Genomic DNA, 20,858 nt, shown 5'->3' with positions numbered 1-20,858 from the left:
TTTTGCCCTCTTCCACCCCCAGGTTCTCCGTACAGGGATAAAGTGACCATTGCCATCCTCCAGCTGCAGGAGGAAGGGAAGCTGCACATGATGAAGGAGAAATGGTGGCGAGGCAACGGCTGTCCGGAAGAGGACAACAAGGAAGCCAACGCTCTGGGCGTGGAAAACATCGGCGGTATCTTCATTGTCTTGGCTGCCGGTCTGGTCCTCTCTGTGTTCGTGGCTATAGGAGAGTTCATCTACAAAGCCCGCAGGAACGCCGACATAGAGGAGGTGAGTGAGGGGAAGTTATTGCTCTTCGTCTGCTGAGTGATCATGACAAATGACTGAATTAAAGGTCATTCCGTTCCGAGGGAGCTGGCAGCTGTAATGAAATCTTGGAAGGAGGTGGTTTAATTAATTTGTATTGTAAGAAATTAGAATACTTATTGCTCATTTATTTTCAAACATTTTCAGAGAATGAGAACAAGCAATGTCTTTTTGGTTACTCATTAATATTTTTTTGTGTTTGTTAGATGTCGTTTGCTTCATCCAAGTTTATTTGCACTTTCTGGATTTATGTCTTATCAGTTCCTGCCAGTCCTACACAGTAAACAGTGGGTTTAATGTCGTAAAGAAGTGCTGAGTTTGCAGCTCCAAATGACTCTGTTGCGTAACCTAATTCTTTCTCATGTACCCAAAAGTGTGTCACCAGCACTGGATTATGCCTGAATTTACATGTTTCGGTTCCTCTTTTCAGTGATTCTTGTGCTGTGTTTGCCCGTCAAGAGGCACAGATAAAAAGGAAACTGTACTAATTATTAGTATTTTTTGGGGAAGCATGTGTTGCGTCTGCTACTTTCCTTTCCACACTGTAACGAAAGGGCAACTGCCTGATAAGTTTCTTTTGCTCTGCCTCGTTTTGCGTCTTGCATTGTTGTGTGTTTTTTTTTCTTTTCTTTGCCACATTTTTGCACTTTTCATTTGTGTGTCTGTTTTGATGTCTTCTATGTTTTCCTCCCTTCATCCTTTTTCTTCTCCATGCATGCTTGCGTCAGGCCTTTTGTTTCTTTTACGGGGTGCAGTCCCGCCAGTTCCAGCGGCGCGGCTCCACCTCCTCCTCCGGCACCTCCTTATCTACTGATCTGGAGAGCGGCAGGCTACTGGGGGATGACACAGAGTAGTCCTTGGCAGCACATTCACAAGACATGCACTCCCTAGACGATAGGTTTGTAACCAGGTGTCCTTTCTTTGTGCCCGAGTGTACCTGCACCTGTGTCGGCCAATCCTAATTACCCAGACCATTTGACCCCTGAATACCTGCCCCTCGTGCTCACACTACTTCCTTGCCAAAACATTCTGTTTTCCTACTCTTTTCAACTGAAGTTGTGTTCTTAAATCTACTCCCTTTGTCTTAATACCCAGGGTTATGTTATGACTGTGCATGTTTCGATATAACAAGCTTGTTTTATAGTGCCTCATCTCCATGCAGGCAGGTCTGATTCACAAGTGACTGTCCCCGCTCATTTGCATGCTTTTATTATTCAGCATGTAAGGAGCACTTCCCTGATGAAAGCCTGAAAATACAGACTGAAAATATATGGAAAACACTCAAGACACCTGGAAAGCTTTTTTAAGTGCATGTCATTATATGAAATGGGTGAGTCACCCGTGTGTGTCCTTTTGAGTAAAACATTAGTACAATTCAGAATAACTTTTGAAATGTGACATTTTAGTCAGTTATAAACACATTTTATTTCTGCTGGTAGCCTTCCAACACAGGCCCACGAGTTTAGCTTCATTCAGAGACGCCTCAGTGGGCATTTGTGTGTACTTCAGAAGCAGACTTTGAATGCCATTTGGGAAATCAAAAGATAGGAAAAGTTATTTGAATATTTTCCTACTCATTAAGCTCGTTTGTAGACCGGTTTGGTCTGCTGATATGCAGGATAACAGTGATGGAGCAACGTGTCAGGTTAAGATGTCCCCCGACACAGATCCGCAGCCAAAAGGGAAGTTGTAATTTCATCAATAATTTCCGGCGACTGCAGGATATTTTAACTGAAGAAGAAATGATGGATGGGATCCCAGAGGGCTGCAGACTTTCAAGGTCTTCGCTCACACCCTGGAATGACCTTGTTATCTAATTGTAAGACCAGTCTCTGTCCGAAGTGTGGTGAAAACTCAAGAAAAATATTCAGTTTGTTTTAGCAAACTTGAACCACCGCCAATGAGGAGTAACTGATAATACTGTCGTTAAAAAATCAGTGCGCATAAGATAAATAAGTAAGCCGCTAAATTGATAAATAAGATACAGTATTAAACAAGGCTGGAGTCAACAATACCTGTGAGTGGGATGTTTTTGATCTCCATGTGTCCAAAGGTGAATCTCAAGTCTATACTGGTTATTCTAACAAGATCAAAACATACATGAATTCAGGGTTTCCATCAGCCGGTAATTATTGTTTTTCTGTTTTGTTTTGTTTTTTTACAGGGAAATCTGTGGAGGTCCGACAAATTTAAAGGGAAACATTACTGTGTTTTTACAGATCTTGGAAAGTATGACTGCATATGTGAAAAAAGTAGTGAAAAGCCTTTTGTGGCTCCAGAGGAAGCTGCATGTAAGCTCATAAGTTGCCCCCAGTGATGTCACTCAGCGGCTAAGTTGCACTGTGGATGATATAAGCAGATATCTCCAGCTGGGCTCTGATCGTTTGTTTTTGAGCTGTCTATAATATATAATAGTAGTGCTGTGCTAGACCAATGGACTGCTTTTCAAATCTGGTGCCTGTATCACCCACAATGCAACTTAGCCACTGAGCGACATCACTGGAGGCAATTCATCAGATTACATGCAGCTTACTTTGGAGACACAAAAGTCTTTATAGCACTTTTTCAAATACGCAGTCGTACTCCCCAAGACCAGTAAACACTCTGCAATGTATAAAATTGGTGGAGTTACCCTTAGAATTTCTCCACGCAACATGTCCGGTGAAAATAGTGCAATTTGTAGAACAGTTCGAAATGCACTTAAGGTAGAGTAAGCGATTCTGAAGGAAAATATACCTGCTTGCTGAGTCTCATTGCCAGGTCGTGAAATGCAGATGCTTTGTTGCGAAGCAGAGCGTATTTTTCCCATCTAGCCAGAACTTTTGAATCTTCCACAGCCCAAATGGAAACCCCGCTGTTTTTGCTCCTCCGTCTCAGTATTTTAGGTCTGAGGTTGGTACAAGGTTGGTGTTCTGCCGTACTAAGAAACTAAGTCTTCCTAGTATTCGTGAGAAACCCTGCAGGGAACCACGTTTGTCTGAGAGGCCTTAAGCAAAGCCCCGGGGATGAAAGCAAAGAAGACCTTCCGTGGTCGTCGGATGTAAAGACCATCGGATGAGTTTGTGCTGTGAATGATGATTTGCTCAAACAAATGTAGCGAGCCCCTCCCCGCCGGAGGAGAGCCAAATAAAAGGCAAATAAACATGATCGAAGATTAATGAGTTCAATGCGATGTATTATTCTGCAGAATCAAATAAGCCCGAGGCTTCTCATCTCAGACGGCCCTCTCTTTGATCATTTCAAATAATTACCATATTATGAATTCATAGCTCCCCGCATTAGGATGTTGCTCAGCAGACATTGTCCTTCATCTCTCATCTGTGTAACTGGATTTTGCGATGAGACAACAGGCACTCCTAGATACGTTTATAATAAATGTGTCTTTTGTCACTTCTGGTTAGACGTTAGAGCTAACCTGTGGTCATAGGCTGTGGGCTCACGCTCGGCTACAGGCAAGCCGAATCAAATGTCATTGCCTCAGGTTTAAAATTGAATTAGTATAGCTTTTAGTTAATACTGTATCAAGTCATTCCCTTGATGATCCAGCTATGAAGCAGCAGTATTTCTTTTACGTTACCACATTCACACAATCTTTAAACTCATGGCCAAAGTTCTTGAAGGCTTTATTGGCAATCAGCTCCACTGGTGTCCTCACTCCTGGCCTTTCATTCTTTCCTCTCTGGCAGTGCGTGTCTTTTAGCGCCGTGATGGAGGAGTTGGGCATCTCCCTGCAGTGTTACAAAGGCATCCGGAGGAGGTCGCGACCCCACAGCGGAGCAAGGTCAGCTTGCATCTTCTGTCAACCCAAACGCACTCCAAAGAGGGAGGGAGCGAGGCGGGACTCCAGCACGTGAGCCTTGGATCCTAAAAGAATTGATGGGACTGAGATCAGAGACGGCTCGATTGATCGCTCTCCACTCCTCGGCTGTTTGTTTGTTGGCCACCAAATGACAGAAAGTTGTTTCCTCGCCACCCCTGTCTTTATACTGTATGTGTATGAATAACACATTAACCCTTATACTGTAGGTGTAGTTTACAAAGTCCTGGCCTTGTATCAACATAACGATGTTAAAGCAAGTGACGACGGCGTGAATGAAAGCTCTCTCATAGTATAAACCACCGCTGTTCCCTCATGAATCTGCACACTTTATAGATACTCCCATTGTGTAAATGTATGACAACTTCACTGATTTTCAGAGTAAAAGATTTTTTGCATTTTCTAAACCCTTGTCAGATTTGCTGTTTTTGTGTACGGCTGGCAGTCAGTGTGTGCGCCTGTTTTCTTTGTGAGCTCACTGGCAGGCGGCGAAGGAGCTTCAGAGCGTATCGCTGAGCCAACGCTGGCCAGTGAAAAGAGATAAGGACCTCTGAAGGAAAGTCAGGAACACACCTGCTGCTTTATACCCCTCGAGCACCCACGTCGCAGTTATCACTCCACATACACGCTCGCACAGATAAACACAGATGTTTGTGGTCGTAATGCAGCTGCCTACGCAACAGAGGGAGGATACGATACAGGGTGGAGGAAAGGACGAAATGGGAAGCGTTTCTTTATTTTTTATTATGCATGATATTCCCAGGAGGTCAAAAACAAAACTTGATTTCCATGGTCCCCCGGGAGTAACGGTGTTTAAATTTTTAATTTTTTCAAGATGTCATTTTGTTTCAGTTTGCGCTTGTCGAATTTGAAAGCCTGAGGGAAGATCCTGTCTCCCTGTGGAGACGGTGGATCTCTGTGTATGTGCGCAAAATGGCAAAAACTTCTCTTAAAAGTACCTCACAAGTTGTATAACTTGCCTACCAGAATGTTTAAGTCTCACTGTGGTTTATGATAACATGATCCATTGACACGAATGTTAATTTGAGAAATTAAAACATTGACTTTGGAAGTCACTCCAGCTGCAGTTTGTCAGACCAGGACGGTCTATCGTCTGACGGCAGTGTTTAGAGCACTCTGGCTTTCACCTGCAGGTACTGTAATCAGAGCGAGGGGCGAATGTGTTCCCAGCAGCTGCAGCACAATTACCTCTCTTCAGCATGAATACAGAGAGCAGGGATTAATATTTTTGTTTTGCTGCTCCCTCAACCCAATCACCGGAGTAAATGTTGGCGAGGTACGTTTTCTGTAAACCACGGTTGCGTTGCAACTGTTCAGTTTTTTTAATTTGATGTTGTGACAACACCGCTTATGGTTCAGCCACAAAAACCACTCGGTTAGGGTGAGAAAAAGATAGCGTTTTCGGTTAACTGGTTCTGTCGCCACAAACAGGATGGGAAATTGTCCTGACGTAGCTTCAAAAATATTGGTTGGAAAATGTCCCAACATGTCCCAAAGCAGCTCCAGTAACAATTTCTAACAATTGACATGTACTTATTAGTTTGTTAGGGTTTTTTTTTTTGCGGATTGGAACGTCACATGAAAACTTATTTTAAGTTGTTTAATGCCGCTGGACTGTGGATTTTCCACGGCAGTCCAAAGGGGTGTGACTTAATGCGTGTTCTCAAATGCCTCTTTCCAGTCCCTCTGCTATGTTAACAGAGAGCAAGAAGAGCTAATGTTTAAGTTTAGAATAAAAAATAGTCCGCTAACATAAATTAACGACCGGCCTTCAGCTTACCACAGACATTCCACAGAGCCCCTTTGTAAAACACCCAGTTTTTTAACCTGTACAAATGTTGTAACACTGACTCAAACAGCAGTCTCTTGCTTGGAAGCCACCTCCTTACCCTGCACCTTCAGACTGGACCATCATCTCATATTCATATAATGTGAATGCGATAGAATTGTTGACGTAACATGTATGACAAGTCAGACATTTGAGTGCATCCATGGTAAGCAAAAGTGTAAAATCCCAACATTCTATTCTAGCAGCTGGGCTGCATATCCTCAGGATTGTTTCTGTCCTCTGGGTAAAAGAAATGTGTCAGCGACGAAGAGTTCACTCATGCTGTTTGTCTCCCCGCCACCCCTCGCCCGACCCTTTTTAATCTCTTCCCCTCATCGCTGCTGTTTTTATTCCTCCCTTTAGCCCTTTAGTCTTGCTGTGCACCTGCACTGGACCGTGTAAGCCTGCTGAAGCGAGCAATTCAGTATTCCTGACTTTTCGGGAAACACTGGCATCACTAAAATCCCAATCAAGTAAAGAATACCATCACTCAGGACACACAAATCAACAAAGAACTGTACTTATTATATGTCAACATGACCGAATGCCGGTCAGAAATAGGTGCAGATGGAAAAATCAAGAGGAAAAACTGCTAATGGGGCACCTTTAGCATTAAATTGAGTGTAATTCATCATCAGTAATGTAAAGACTGACCTCCAGTTCGTAGCTTTCACCAGCTAATGCGGTGACATTTCAAACAGGAAAGAGCAATAAATGGATATAAACACTTTTAGTGCAGTAAATTACTCGGGTCAGGGGGTTTTTGTTGTAGCATTCCTCTCGGTGGATCGTGTGCACTGGTTTGTGTGCGTCCCTTGGAGAATTGGACCGAGCTTTTCTTAATCTCTTCCTGTAATGAGTTTTCTTCTTTTTTGGTATTCAGATTAATTCTGGGATTGGGCCCCGTCCAATGTAATAGCGTTTGGTCGCCTCTAATCTCCCTAACCCTATAATTCTTAATCAAAACCAAAGTCAGTACCGGTATTTTATTTATTTATTTATTTATTTTTATCATTATCTAATCCGTCATGAATGAGGCCATGGATTACAACTCCGACCTTGGCGTTCCATTCTGCGCAGGCTGAGCGGGACTCTCCTCCAATCACGCCCGCCTCTGTCGACCTCACCTGAACAGTTTTTTCCTGCTGTTGGACAACGTTTCTGTCTTTGTCTCCCTGTTTGTTTCACCCACAGAAAAAACAAAACAAAAAACGCTCGCCTCGATTGATCCCAGTTTCACATAGCCCTCAAATTCAGTGGCGATGGCTGAGGAGAGGTGAAAGAAAAAAAATGGAGGGGAGATGAAGAGATGGCGGCCGTCTGTCAGCTCGTGCCATCAGTAAGAAGGTCAGAGATTATGATCCATACTTCTATACCTCTGGCACAGATGAAGAGAAAGATTGAGAGGGGGGAAAATCCAGGGAAAGCTTGATGGAGGGAAGGTTCAAAAAGCCTGTTTTTGAAATCTTCAAGGCAGCATAAAGGGCGGGACAAATTTTACCACAATTTTTTATATGTTTTTTTTTTACATCCGAGAGCACTTGTGCAAATTTTCTTGTAGAACTCGCTGAATTGTGTTCCTAAATCTAGCATATAAATACTTCAAAAACCTGTCAAGTCGAGTTCATGTATCACTTCACAAGGCCCTCGACTGTATATAAGAGTACAGAGGAGCTGGATCCCGGCTACGGCTCCGGCGTCAAGAGACTGGCAGACGAGTGTGAGCGTGACCCATCCATCACAATGAGATGAACAGTCTCCGGGGCTGATAAGGCAGGTCTGTGTCAACAGCCTGTCAATGAAGACAAACGAGGAGGAGGAGGACTCTTGGAGGTGCGGCGCGTCATTTATCTCTCTCGCTCTCTCTCTGTTTGTCTCTCTGTCTGCTGCCATCTGAAAGCCTGGCTGTAAATAATTCAGGGGGAAGACTCGTCTCGCCGGTGTGCAGGTGAGGTGGATAGAAAACCAAACTAATTCTGCCAGAGACCCACGGGGGCCCGATGTGCGAGGCTTTTTCATTCACATCCCCAGAGGCTTAAGATCAGTTTAGCATTCTTATTATGATGATTCTTAGGCCTATTGTGAATTATGTCTGCCGGTAAACAGAGCAGATGGGAGGCAGATAGCGATGGAGCTTTATCAAAGTTTCAAGTGGAGATTAAATATGTGAATCTGTTTTTTTTTTTTTTCCTTCTTCTTCATCAAATCTACACATCGTCTACTTGAGCAAAGGCAGACGCATTTCAGATCTGTAACAATGGATTATTCAAATAATCTGGTGGGTTTCCCCCCCACAGGGTTCATTTATTTGAAGAAGCTAGGAAAGGAACTCTTAATCCTTCATTTCATCTGAAAAATGTGGCGTGTGAGTTGTTTTCATTTGACAGGAAGTTGAGTTATCCCGGAGCCACATTTATTAAAACAGACTTTTTCAGTCAATTTTAATCACAAAGTTTGGTTCAGCTGGAGAACAAATGCATGTAGCTATTTATAAAAACCTTACTTTGAGACGAAAAATGATCATGTCTCGAAACCGACGTCCAGATTTGATGAGTGATTTACTTGCACGTAGGGGTCAGGCAGTTTAGGGGTTTTTTCTTTGTTTATATTTGGCGGACCCTGCCACCTGTCTAGTTTCAAACACTGAACTGGGGACCTTATTCTCCTTTGAGAACGGCGTGTTTATTCAGTTGAAGAAAAAAAATGTATTTGCGTTTGTATTATTATCTCATTAATATTGATAACATTCAGATTCTGAGTTTGAAGTTCTTCTCCAAAACTACATACTGCTCCTTTAAGCTACTAAGCTACTTTGAGATTTATACATCACAGGTGTTGTGTTTTATGCTCAGCGTCTCTTATGAATCAAACACAATCACACATGTCCAACATGATCTTAAGATTAAGCTCAAGTATTTATCCATGAAGACTTTTATAAATGAGGCCTCACGTGTACCGGAAGGATGAACAAAACATGAGCTTCACTCTCTGTATATGTTTATCACATAAAAGTGGGACCTTAAAGGACAGGTCCACCCAAAAATGAAAAATTCGGTCATCATCTATAGATGGACTTTCTGTCGGCTTGAGGATGAGTATACTCATCCTCAAGCCGACAGAAAGTCCAGTGGGGTTTTGAAGTCCGCAAAATATTATTAACACTGCTGCGAAGCCCCAGAAATGTTGAGTGGGCTGCGAAACTCAACCCGACTCTCCATCCACGCGGGAGAGAGTAGATAATGACTGAATCACCATTTCTGAGTGAGCCTTTCCTCAACCTTTTACATAAAATATGCAAAAGGAAACTGAAATATCCAAATCTAAATCTTGACAGCTCCAAACAAAAAAACCCTCAAACTCCTATGCTTCCCACAATGCAAAAATTGGTGTTTTCATAAGACCCTTCCTGTCTGGTAAAGGCCCAATCTATCCAAAAATCTCCACCCACAGTGTCTCGTTTTTTTAAAAAGTTAAGTCTAAATTCTAGCCTGAACAAATAAGAAAATTAAGCTCTTAAAGTGTCCAACTCTCCAAAAAGATAACGGACTGGGAGGATGCTCTGTTTTTTCTTCCGCAAGAGTCCATTACAGCAGGAGATGTTCATTCTGAGCAGCTGCCTCATTGCACAGCTATTGCAAAGCCCAGAGACCATCCCGGCGGCATGACCATGTCACTCAAAGCCGCCGCTCGAGCTATGGGCATTTTTGCGGCTCGAGTCATGTCATCTGAGACATTTAATTGGGCCCTGGCAGCCACAGGGGGGGACAAGCGGGACGGCATTCCTCCACCGCCCTGCGCCCCTGTTGTGTTGCTCTCCGCCGCGTGCGCCGCAGTCCGCGGATAACATGCCCCCCGTGCCCACGCAGAGTTTGAACCTGCTGGACTGACACCAGGGCAGTGGACGCCTCGATCATAGTGGAGCACTTTTTGAAATACTAAAATAATACACGTGGAGACTCAAGGGGTAGGGGGGGAAGTGGTGGTGGACTCTTGGGAGGGATAGTTGTGCCATATTTGCGCGGCGGCGGCGGCGGAGGCGGCGCACGGAGACGAGCTGCGCCTTTCCCGGAGGACACAGACGACGGTCACTATTGAGGACATACACTGCTGCGTAAAAAAAAAAAAGTTATTAATCGGAGTTTCTCGGCTCGAGTTTGTGCCGCTTCAGGTAACAATGACCTGCTCGCTCACGGTGCATGCATGCGAAGTACAGCCTCCACTACAAAGCCTATTACAAACCATTCCACTTAACTAATACCCATATTTTTTTTCTCCAAACAATGCATGTTTAGATCACCAAAATGTGACCTTTTAACTTTTTTCTTTTTTTTCTTTTTTAAAGTGCTAATTCGTTGCTGTAGAAGGTCACTGAGGCATGTTGTGTGAGACAGAGGGGTTTACCAGGGTTAAAGCAGGCAAATGGCCTGATATAAAAAGCCTGTACCTTCGCTGGAGGGCAGGGGGTTTGGTGGGGCGTGCAAAAACCCCAGACCTCAGAGCCGGTCTGTCAAAGCTCGCTAATTATTTAATCCCACCGCAACTCTCAATGCATGATGAAACCGGTGGCACTGTGTGTCTGTGTGTGTGTGCATGTGTGTGTGTGATCACAGGACCCCAACAGTGGTGCGGTTTCATCACGTGCTTTTATCAAAGCGTGTGCAGGCTCTTTCATTCCAGTTTCATTCTACACCTGCTAAGTCCAGTGCCCAGCTTCCCTCTCTGATTAAAGTCGCAATAAAGGGACTTGGTTGGAGTGATTTAAAAAAAATAAATAAATAAGTCACTTCTAGCCTTTCTGTCAGCCCTTGATCGATCAATTGTTTAGCCCTTTAAATGATAAAACAGGGAAAAAAAAAACTGGAGAAGAAATTCAATCTCTGAATTTTTATGTTTGCAACATCAGTGAGGTAATGATACAAACTCACGATCACTCATTTCCTCCGTAACTGAACAAACAAGCTGTTCCTCGGAGGAAGATCAGGTCCTCGGAACACTGTTTGAAGCTAGAAAGGTGGCAGGGTCCGCCACATGTAAACAGAGTAAAACAGTCTTAAGCTGTGTTGTCCTTCAAGGTCGGTTTGTTCATTCAATCATGAGAGCAAAGACAGTTTGTTTATTTAGTTTGTTTAGGCATAAAAAAAGGGTATGGATATCTTTCTCTTCACCCACATAGTGCACCTTTAAAGTGACCTCCTCACATTATTCTGTCCATTCTTAAAGGCGGAAACCGTCTATTTTTTCTGTGGAACCGCCGTCCCGCATCTTTCATGAGATCCCTTTTGACTGTGCTGACAGCTCTGTTTTGTTTCTGTGTGGCCCCTGCGAAGGGATAAATGATCACCTCAACCAGAAGAGTGTCTCCTGATAAATCCGAAGTTAGGATCGCCTTCAGCCTCGACGACACATCAGGTAAACGTCTTCACACACACACCTGTGTTCCAGCACCCCCCACCCAAACCATTCTAACAGCTTATTTCGAGTCCCTCACCTGCTCGTTTAACACTCGGTGGAGCTCCAGTCAGGCTGCGTTTTCCAGTATGTGCCCCCCGTCACCCCCCTCCTCGCACCCTATCACTTTAACTGTGTTCATTCTTCTTGTGCCGTGGCTGGGGACAGGTGCACCCTCTATTTCTGTAGGAGCACAGCATATTAAAAAAGGACGACCGCACATGCACGGACACAGCTGTGGTTGTGCAATCGGACGACCTTTTTTTGGGCCCCGGCATTAATTAGCTCTCAAACAGACCGAGTCCGCCCTACCTATGGTGCTCGGTACTGTCGGTCAGGATGTTTTACTGCAGTGGGGCCAGGCACTGGGACAGCAGCTGCAGACAGGCAATGGCAGAGTCGGGTTTCCCCCCCCCCCCCCAATACTAACAGTGTCCCACTGCCTGATTCACTCTTCAGCTTTTAGAACACTGGCCTATATTTATAAGCAGTTAACACTTCTAGTCCCACTCCATCCACCCCTGATCCCCCCTTGTCTTTCTCCCAGGAAGTGAGATGAAGGGCTGACACTCAAATCCCACTCTGAGCAGGGAGTCATCGACATGGCCTCTTACTAAACTTATAATTTTTTTGTTTGTTTCTTGATCGTACACGTCTCTGATTCGTTTCCCCCTCGCCTGCCAGTGACGATTTGTCTGGTTCTGGGCTGTAGATTAATTTTAGTGGCTGAGCTGTTTGGGGAAAAAAAAAATCCCACCCCAGCCTCCAAAATACTCCCCGGACGATCATGTTGTCGTCTCTTTGAACTCGTGTTTCCCAGCAGGGGGAGTCTGAGACCTGCGCTCTGTCTGGGGATCATCCTCTAGGCCCCTCATGACTTCATGCCAAGCATAGTTATAACCCCACACTGTGTCAATCCCAAGCATGAGAACTGTATTTATTCCACATCATAATTGGCCCCATGGCTGCAGGCAGGGCCCGCTAATACTCCTGCTTTTAGAAAGTTGCATCATCCCAGGATTCTCCACATGTGTTCCACAACTCCAGGGGGACATTGCTGGCGAGGCAGACGCTGGTGCAGACAACCTGTCTGTTTTTGTCTGTCTGTCTGGCTGCCTGTCTCAATCCCCTCTCTGTATATACATCTGGCCCGTCTGTCCTTTCTGCCCACTCTGTTTGTCCATCTGCTCGGTGCTGCTGCCCCGTGTGTCTCTCGGCCTGAGAGCTCATTACTGCCGTACAATAAGAGAACATGGCTCATTTAAAGGCGAAGCACTCTGTTGCTATGTGGTGTCATATAAGAGGGCCCTATAGGGTTTCATTCAGGGCCATTTTATGAGGCGGAGAAAGGCATTAAAGCAACTGCCTGTAGGACACATTACTTGGCTGTGCATCAAGGACAAGCAACGCACAGTATTTATGTAAAACATTAGTCAGATTCACATTGTGCTTCAATAGCAGTTGCGGGACCGAGCTCATAAAACGCAGCACGTTTATGTCATCAATTCTAAATGGAAGTTTTCAGTATTTTCAAAGCAGTCGCAACATGCCATCTACCATAGGTTTCAGATTTCTTAGAGTACTTCGATGAATGAAGGAAGGAAATCAATCTGAAAACAAGTGCTTAAGTGTACTTTTTAGGTACCCCTGGCGTATTTTAATCTGCCATTACCCCGTAAATCACTACATTTCAGATGGTAATATTGTAATATTTACTCCCCTACATTAATCCGACAGCTATAGTTACTTGTCAACGGCGCATTAAAGAGATGATATCTAATAATCTTGGTTGAAAACATTTAACAAATAACTAGAATGATCAAAGGAATGTGACGAAATGATGTCATGTTGTGAAGCAGAGATATCTACTGAGGTGAGCGTGCTAACACAGCTAGCTCCAGCCATCACCGGTCCAGAGCGCTTGTGCTAGCGGTGTAAACACTAAACACTTAACCTGGTCCGCGCGCTTTCAGTCCAAACCGCTAGCTGCATGGCTAACTGAGCTAACTAGTTAAGAGTCGCTACAGTTCACTGCCACACCCCTATTTGTTTTGAGCATGAGTTTAAAGGGTCGCCAATTCTTATACATTGCACCTTTAAGATATTATACAGAACAATAGTGATTATCCTACATAAAGGAAACATACTGTTTATAGGGGAATGGCGGAATAATAATCAGCAGTGATGCAAAACCATTAAACTAATAAATTGTCTACGTCGTTAAAAAGTACACAAATATTGTGTTTTTTATATGTCAAAGGCTCTCATTTATTCAAGCTCAACATGTAATACATTTTGCAATAACCAGTTGCTAATGATAACAATGTGTTCTGTTTCAATAGATGTAAAAGATGTGGAGGACTGCCCTCAGACTTTCCCGGATCTTGAGCAGCGATTACAGGTATACTGCGCTTACCTCTTGACGCCAGAAGTACATCACATTACCCTGAACACACCTCGTTATCAGTGGCAGAGCAATGCCAAGAGAGGAGAGGTAGAATATCTAAGAGAAGACAATGACTTAAATATTGTTATATCTTTACTTTTAAAGGAAAAATAAAGGAAGTTGCTGTGCATGTTCAGAGAAGGAGTGGATCAAAAATGAACCTCACTAAATCCTGCAGTAGATTGGACACAACAAAACAGGCAGTTGTTTTTTAATTAAAATTGCATGTGACTTTTCAACTAAAGCTGTCTCCTGTTGCTGTAGATGCTGAATCTACACACTGTACATGTGAATCAACTCACTGTGTCTGCTCGCTCTGCTTTGGGTGTTGTCATTGAATTATCCTTCAACGAGTGCCAGTGTCAGGGTCAAATAAAGTGCACGTTGGTGTAGAGTATCAAATGAGACCAGTAGTAGCAGGCCAGTGAATGGTACACCTCATGCACTGAACTACAGGCTAATAGAGGCTGGCATGTTTTTATTTTTTACTTAATTTTTTGTCCACAAAATTATAAAGTTGAATTTATAGAACTGCAAAGTTTGGAGTTTTGGCAATTCTCTATTTCTGGTGTCAGACCCGCCAATATTGTGCCGCTAGTCTCACTTGTCTCAATAGTCTCACTCCTCTTTTTCGCTTTTTATTATTATTATTATTGTTGTTGTTTTGCTGAATACGCGGCCTCCCTCTGGCGTCACAGGCCTCTCTCTCTGACCTCTTGCAGCCTGTGCCCCCCTGTGTGTCTCTGAGGGAGAGCGTTCAGGTGTACAAGGAACACAGCAGGATGGCGAGGGAGTTCCACCAGGTCAAACACGACATCGCCGTGCTTGAGGACCGCAAGTGAGTCACCACAAACAAACTTGATATTTAGCCACACATACAAGCCATTGAAGAGTTGCTCAATGGGTTTATTGTAGTTGAAACTGTTCGGGTTTCTGAGTTACAGAGACTTGATTGAGAGTTATTTTGGGCACTATTAAAACTTGTAGCTATGTGTTTTGTTACTTAATAGAGAACATCTATTCTTGTGCTACTACTAACTTTATTAATGCCCCAGTAGTTGGAGAATACGTCAGGGAGAATTAGGATTAGGATTACAGGGATTAGTGCTTTAAATAGAGCCAATATGCTACTTATATGCATGCTGATGAAGCAACTAGTTGTGTTCCCCTAATCTGAAGCGTTCCTGCTGTAAAAAGGCTTTTTGACATGTTCAAAAATCCACTGACTGGTACACTGTTTGGTGACACGGGTCCAACAAGAGCCAGCGGTAATGTAAAGGTAACAATACCACGGATCAAAAGTGGGAAGTAATAGAGTCCAAATATGCTTCCAATAAAGTGTTAGTTACGCAGAATGGCCCGATTCAGAATCATATATATTATAGTACAAGGTTATAACTAATGATTCATCGTTGCGTTCATCATTTTAATGTTGCTGCTGGGATTCAAATTGCTTTGCACATATTTTTTAATGAGCCAGGAAACGGACCAGTAGACCTAAGGCTGCAAGCAAACTCCTACACACACTTTTTTTTGCCAAGGTTGCAAATGGTAAAGGTGGCGCAAATTTCAGCTACTGAATGTATTTTGTATACTTTTTATACATTTATTAATTATATATATAAATATTTAATTTTAGTTTATTTTCAATTCATAAGACAAGAGAGAGACAGAGAAGAGGCAAAGATTAATTAGTAAAAAGTTATTGTAACTTTGAACAGTGGAGGCTGGAAGCCAAAAATGTTGAATTATGAAGATGCCTCCCCTGTATAGATAACAATAGTCATTCTTCAGGGTATAAAGACTAAGCAAGTCAGGATAGATTGATAGAAAAAAGAACAATTTACACAGAGGTACGATATTAATCATGATATGAATCTTCTAAATAAGTAGTAACTCCTAGATAAGGTGCTGTAAAAACGTATAATATTTCCCTCTGAGATGTATTCGAGTACAAATAGAAAGTAGAATGAAACAGAAATACTCAAGTGGAGTACCTCAAAATCCTATTTAAGTGCAGTACATGACCTAATGTACTTGGTTACTTTCCACTTTCCACTGAGGAGAAGAAATGCTCTTGTGAGAGTGCAAAGCGCAGAGGATCCAAATGTCCACCAGATGGCACATGCTAATAGCTTCCACACAGCACTTAGCACCTGATCTATTGAGAGCAGTTTCCTCATGGTGATAAGTGAGCAGCTGGTAGCATATGACTTTTTAAAAAATGATTATAAATACTTCTGCGTTAAAAAACGAGATCAAGCTTCAGCGTCGAGTGTATTTGTGAAGGTCACGCTGGTTTCTTTGATTTGCTTCTGGGATGGCTATTACATTAACTGCAGCTATGTCAGGTGTAAGCAGTGAGATCTACTGTATGCCTTAATGCACATATCTACTGTATAAGCTTTCAGATAGGTGGGGTTGTATAAAACACACATACACGCACACACACACACACACACACACACACACACAGTGCGCTCTGTCCCCTGTGCCCTCTGCAGCTGTGGGGAGTCTTAGCGGAGGGATTTTCAAGGCCCTTGCCGTTACCCCCACCACCACCACACCTACACACACACACACACACACACACACACACACACACACACACACAACCTACACTGCTTGGCTGGTCCTAAATAGAGAACAGCGGGCAGACTGATGGGATGAGTGTAGCCTTGAGTTTAGATAAGAACATGATGAGTCAGGCTGGTTGAAACTCTTGGTTCTCTCTTTTCATGCTGACACTCATGCCAACGTCCGCTCACGCAGTCACACACACACACACACACACACACACACCTACACACACACACAAACACACACACACGTATATGCTGTAAATTGAGACACAACTTGATATTAGTGAAGACAATGCCATTCCGCTTTTTTCTTTGACGGTTAAAGTATAACGTGGTTATGACTGACACTGATACTTAATCGGAACGCTGCATTTATTCCTGTGGGGGAGTGTTTTCATATATTTTTTTTCCGACGTGCACAACACAATGAACATTTGGTTACTTCCCATATGGGGAAGATTAGAGTCAGAATGACTGGATTGTTTCAGGCATACAGTTGAGTGTTGCAAGGATGACAACAGGAACAACACTTTGACACACTGCGGAGGGATTTTCCAAACTTCACCCAGTCTGCTTTTGGTCACTATCAAAATGTACAAACTGCACTACAATTACCTCACATGTATTGTGCATTTAAACTCCAATAGCTGTTTTTTTTTTGTTTCTAAAAAAACTTTCGAAAAACACCCTTAGTTTTTTTTACAGGAACTCAGACACTGATATTAAGCATAATGTGGTTAAACCTGTTACTGACACCATCATTACACAAACAGAAGAAATGCCCCCGTTGTTAAATAGTTGCAAAAACAAACAGTCATGTCCTTATTATGTTGAGTGACTTTTGGTAACCAGGATACAAAGGTATATATCTGGTTTCTAGATGAATTCTGTGGACTGAGAAAGGTCTCTTCCTCTTTTTCTCTCTGTCAGACAAACATACACAAACCCAGCCGCCCCTGCATGCATGTTTCGACTTGCCTCTACAAAAGGAAAAAGAAAGTAATGGCTCCACATCACTAATCTGTGCGTGGGTGTTATTAAGTAAACCATAAAATAGGATGTGCTAATTACCTGGGATGGAATCAGCAGAGAAATGTGTAAAAACTAAGTCTGTGCCCGGTACCTTGGTCATTTTAATGTAAATTGATTGTCACTAAATGTTAACTCAAACAGAAGTAGCTTTATTTGATATATGCGCACATGTAAGACTATTCACCATTTCACCTTTACAGTAAGAACAACATGTGTTTGTTTTTTTTTTACATTTTTCTTTGTTTTGTTTTTTACAGGATTTAAAGAGCTAGTTGTGATCCGAATGCAAACAGAAGGGAAGCTCCACTAACAACATTTTTTACACTCGTGACTCATGTCACAATGATATTAATAGACTGGTCTATGAATAAAAGGAAAAATCCTGGACAAAAAGTCAACCGAAATTATTTGTTTCCTCTCATTTGTTTAAATCCCACGTGAAAAAAGTACTTGCATGTGTGGATCTAGCTCAAATTTAAAAGAAACTACAATGGCACTCTGTAGAGCTCATACCTCCATCAAGGCCCAACAGACCACTTTAATGTATCAACATCAAATAAAACATATTTAAATGCACCAGATCCGGATTTTTTATTACGATCTGAAGTAAGTTGTACTCACAGCCACCTAAATATGCATTTCACCAAGATCCATGCATCATTTCCTGAGAAACAAGGTTGGGAAACGATCTTGCAATATTAAAGTGAGGAAAAATTCCTGGATCTATCCCTCCATCCGGATCCATTCGAAATTTCAGGTTATTATAGACTAATGAAAACATATTGTAACACAATAATCCTACACACTGGACCTTCAAATCACTTAAAGTTCAACCTACATTATATAAAAACCAGTACAGTCTTTATTAAGGAGACTCCTTTTTCTCCTTTGTTGATGCTACTGGTATGTGACTTGGCACTTCTGAGCAGTAATACAACACTGACTGTCACACACTCTCTGAGGCCATTGGCACGCACATTGTACACATACGTGTGCATGCGTTCATGCTTACTCTGCCTCTCAAAGTCCAAGGGCTGATCTCGTCCCAGAGAGTGAAGTCGGGTCATGCCGTCCAAACCAGAGCTGGAGTCCTTCGCGGTGGTGCGGCTTTATTGGGAAAGATAGTTGGGATGGGAATAAATGTTGTTAGTTCATGGAATTTACTTTGTCATGCACACGTAAGCACTCTGCCTGCCTGCAACCTACAAGATACCAAAAAACACTGTTGGAGTAGAGAAGCATTCGTCAGACAAGAGCCTGAAGTCCTCACATGACATTTCAAACAAATGGATTTGTTTTCCGTCTTCTCTGTTTGATCAGATCTGCCACAAAAAAGGTGTCTAGCTTACATAGCCACAAATAGATACATGACATCATCGCCATGCATCTTGCAAAAAGAAAAAAATAGCATTGAAAATATGGTGTCTCTGTTCCGCTCACTTCCAAAGCAGATGCACACACTGACCAGATCAAGATCTTTATGACAGGTGGTGGTGGAAACACTACCCCTTTTGTCCACAGCCGCCAAAATCAATCAAATCAGTTCCTTCTAGCTGCTTTAAATCTTCACATAATGAGCAGATAAAAAAAGTAATGGACTTCAATCTCACCTAAATCATTTATAATTTAGAGAGACCACGAAACCTGCCTGTTTCTATAGCTAACAGACCTGAATTTGACTGCACACACATAAACCACTGTAACTGCCTTTATCAGCCATTGACTTTGTAGTTAGTTCCAAATATCAACACAACAATTTGTGCTGAGGGTCATGATTTTTACACTGTGTTAGGCCCGGGGCCCACCAAATACCCTCTTTACGTCATCCACAGTTAGCTTTGTTTCACAACAGTATCGGTATTGTTTCTCAAGCTCAACCCTTCCTGTAATTTTACATTGTTCCGATGATTACTGTAGTTCCTTTTGTTTCCTCCCACTCACTAGAAACAAGATAGGTGGAGAATCTAAATTGCTCATATGTATGAATGTGCATCAGCTTTTCTATGAACCCGGAACCTGTTATCGGTGTCCAACTTTTCATATCAGATGATGAAGATGGCGAAGCAAGCAAGCAAACAAAACAAAAAATAATAAGTAATATCAAATGATAAGATATACAAAATGAGGAGATCATCATAGAGCTTGAGAGCGGATCAGTTATTCATGAATTATAGAAAAGTACTTTACATTTCCTGCATTGTTATCTGTTTTTTTTTTTTTTTTTTTTTTTAAACAGAATGAATCTAAAAATGTGCACCTGCTTCTCTAATCTCTATCGCACTCATCTACTCAGGCGTAAATTGCTGGCAGAGCTGGTGGAGGACGAGAAGGTCGCCGTGGAGATCGCCCGTCTAGAGGAGGAGTTTCGGCGTCTAACGGAGGAGAACCGCACCCTGGTGACCGTCCACAACGAGCGCGCTCAGCAGCTGGAGAGCCTCTGCTTGACCGACCGGACGAGGCAGGACTCCTCGTGACCTCTGACCTCCGCGGAACCTGAGACCTACGAAACGTCCAGCTGACGGCCAGCCGAGATAAAGGCTCATCCTGCACAGCAACAGTCAGTGAATCAGCTAATTACACAGAAGGGCGCCGTGTTTGTTCAAGCCTGAGTCATTCATTCGAACCACAGACGGACGGCCGTCATCGTTGTGAGGTTGTTGTAGAGATTCTACTGAGCTATGACACATCAGCCACTTTTCTGGGTGCTGTTTGGTTATTCTATGATCTTGCAGAGCCTTCCTGCAACACCTCACGGCACACTATTTACACAATGTCAGCTGCTGTCAATGTGATCCGTCTCAGGTCCTGTGGAGACTCAGATCTTTCACCTGAGGTCTGCGGAGGAGGTTGGAGATGATGTGGTCCAAATGTTGTGTGTGTGTGTGTGTGTGTGTGTCCCTGCCCCCTCTCTCTACCACCCACAGCACTTGCCCGTCAAAGTTCCTGTTATGATAATAAAACAAAAAAAGGAAATGAGATGTTTAAGACAGCGTCAGACGTCGGGCGAGTTAAGAGCCATTTGTGAGATAATCCTTTTCACAATAAGTATCTGTTAGGGTTGTACATTTTTTTTTTTTTTTTTGATGTGTCACCCACCTGTCGAAGGGGAAGTATTCTACAAGATAAACTGTTGCTTAATTGTCTTTGTCTATTAATAAAATGCGTTTTATTTTACTGCCAGCATCAGTTCCTTAATTTCATTTCTCCAAGCCGCTGCAGTTGTGTTTGCTGTGTGCTTTATGTTATGACCACATTGCCAGCATTTATGTGGAAAAGGGAACTAGATGCTTTTTTTTCCCTTTTTTATTCATGAGGCAGATTAGCTCATTCTGGAATTATGAAACAGTCACCTGATTGGTCAGTTACGCTCCGGCA

At 42.9% G+C, this 20,858-nt stretch overlaps 2 protein-coding genes across 7 annotated transcripts in view; both read left to right on the top strand.

The window, feature by feature from the left end:
• The window catches only part of grik1a (glutamate receptor, ionotropic, kainate 1a), a 38,243-nt gene extending 33,710 nt beyond the window's left edge, over positions 1–4,533 (top strand). For 3 of the 5 annotated variants that reach the window (XM_030437425.1, XM_030437427.1, XM_030437429.1), the window contains 2 exons: positions 23–273; positions 3,996–4,533. In XM_030437425.1, the coding sequence (XP_030293285.1) occupies positions 23–273; positions 3,996–4,163 (419 nt within the window). In that variant the 3' untranslated portion in view covers positions 4,164–4,533. Of the gene's footprint in view, positions 1–22; positions 274–1,037; positions 1,208–3,995 lie in introns of all 5 variants that reach the window. The other 2 variants (XM_030437426.1, XM_030437428.1) reach the window with 1 other exon arrangement.
• Positions 4,534–9,633: 5,100 nt separating this feature from the next.
• On the top strand, positions 9,634–20,657 carry map3k7cl (map3k7 C-terminal like). 2 transcript variants are annotated; one of them, XM_030437291.1, is made up of 5 exons: positions 9,634–10,143; positions 11,303–11,384; positions 13,766–13,824; positions 14,568–14,707; positions 19,777–20,657. In XM_030437291.1, exons 2-5 carry the CDS (start codon positions 11,309–11,311, stop codon positions 19,955–19,957), a joined length of 456 nt encoding a protein of 151 aa, XP_030293151.1. In that variant the 5' UTR covers positions 9,634–10,143; positions 11,303–11,308; the 3' UTR covers positions 19,958–20,657. The 2 variants fall into 2 exon arrangements, with proteins under 2 accessions (XP_030293151.1, XP_030293152.1); XM_030437292.1 differs by having other exon boundaries at positions 9,637–10,143; positions 14,592–14,707.
• The last annotated feature ends 201 nt before the right edge of the window (positions 20,658–20,858 follow it).

The sequence above is a fragment of the Sparus aurata genome, chromosome 13 (assembly GCF_900880675.1).
Source record: "Sparus aurata chromosome 13, fSpaAur1.1, whole genome shotgun sequence".
In the NCBI taxonomy this organism is placed as follows: Eukaryota; Metazoa; Chordata; class Actinopteri; order Spariformes; family Sparidae; genus Sparus; species Sparus aurata.
The sequence above is the reverse complement of the archived record's forward strand: the minus strand, read 5'-3'. Positions and strand labels throughout refer to the sequence as shown.

What these genes read in the sequence shown, in the direction of transcription:
- map3k7cl (XM_030437291.1), top strand. Translation starts at nt 11,309, where the DNA reads ATGATCACCTCAACCAGAAGAGTGTCTCCTGATAAATCCGAAGTTAGG. An exon ending in ATCTTGAGCAGCGATTACAG is followed by an intron (nt 13,825 to 14,567) that starts GTATACTGCGCT and finishes CTGGCGTCACAG; the next exon opens with GCCTCTCTCTCTGACCTCTT. An exon ending in GCCGTGCTTGAGGACCGCAA is followed by an intron (nt 14,708 to 19,776) that starts GTGAGTCACCAC and finishes TCATCTACTCAG; the next exon opens with GCGTAAATTGCTGGCAGAGC.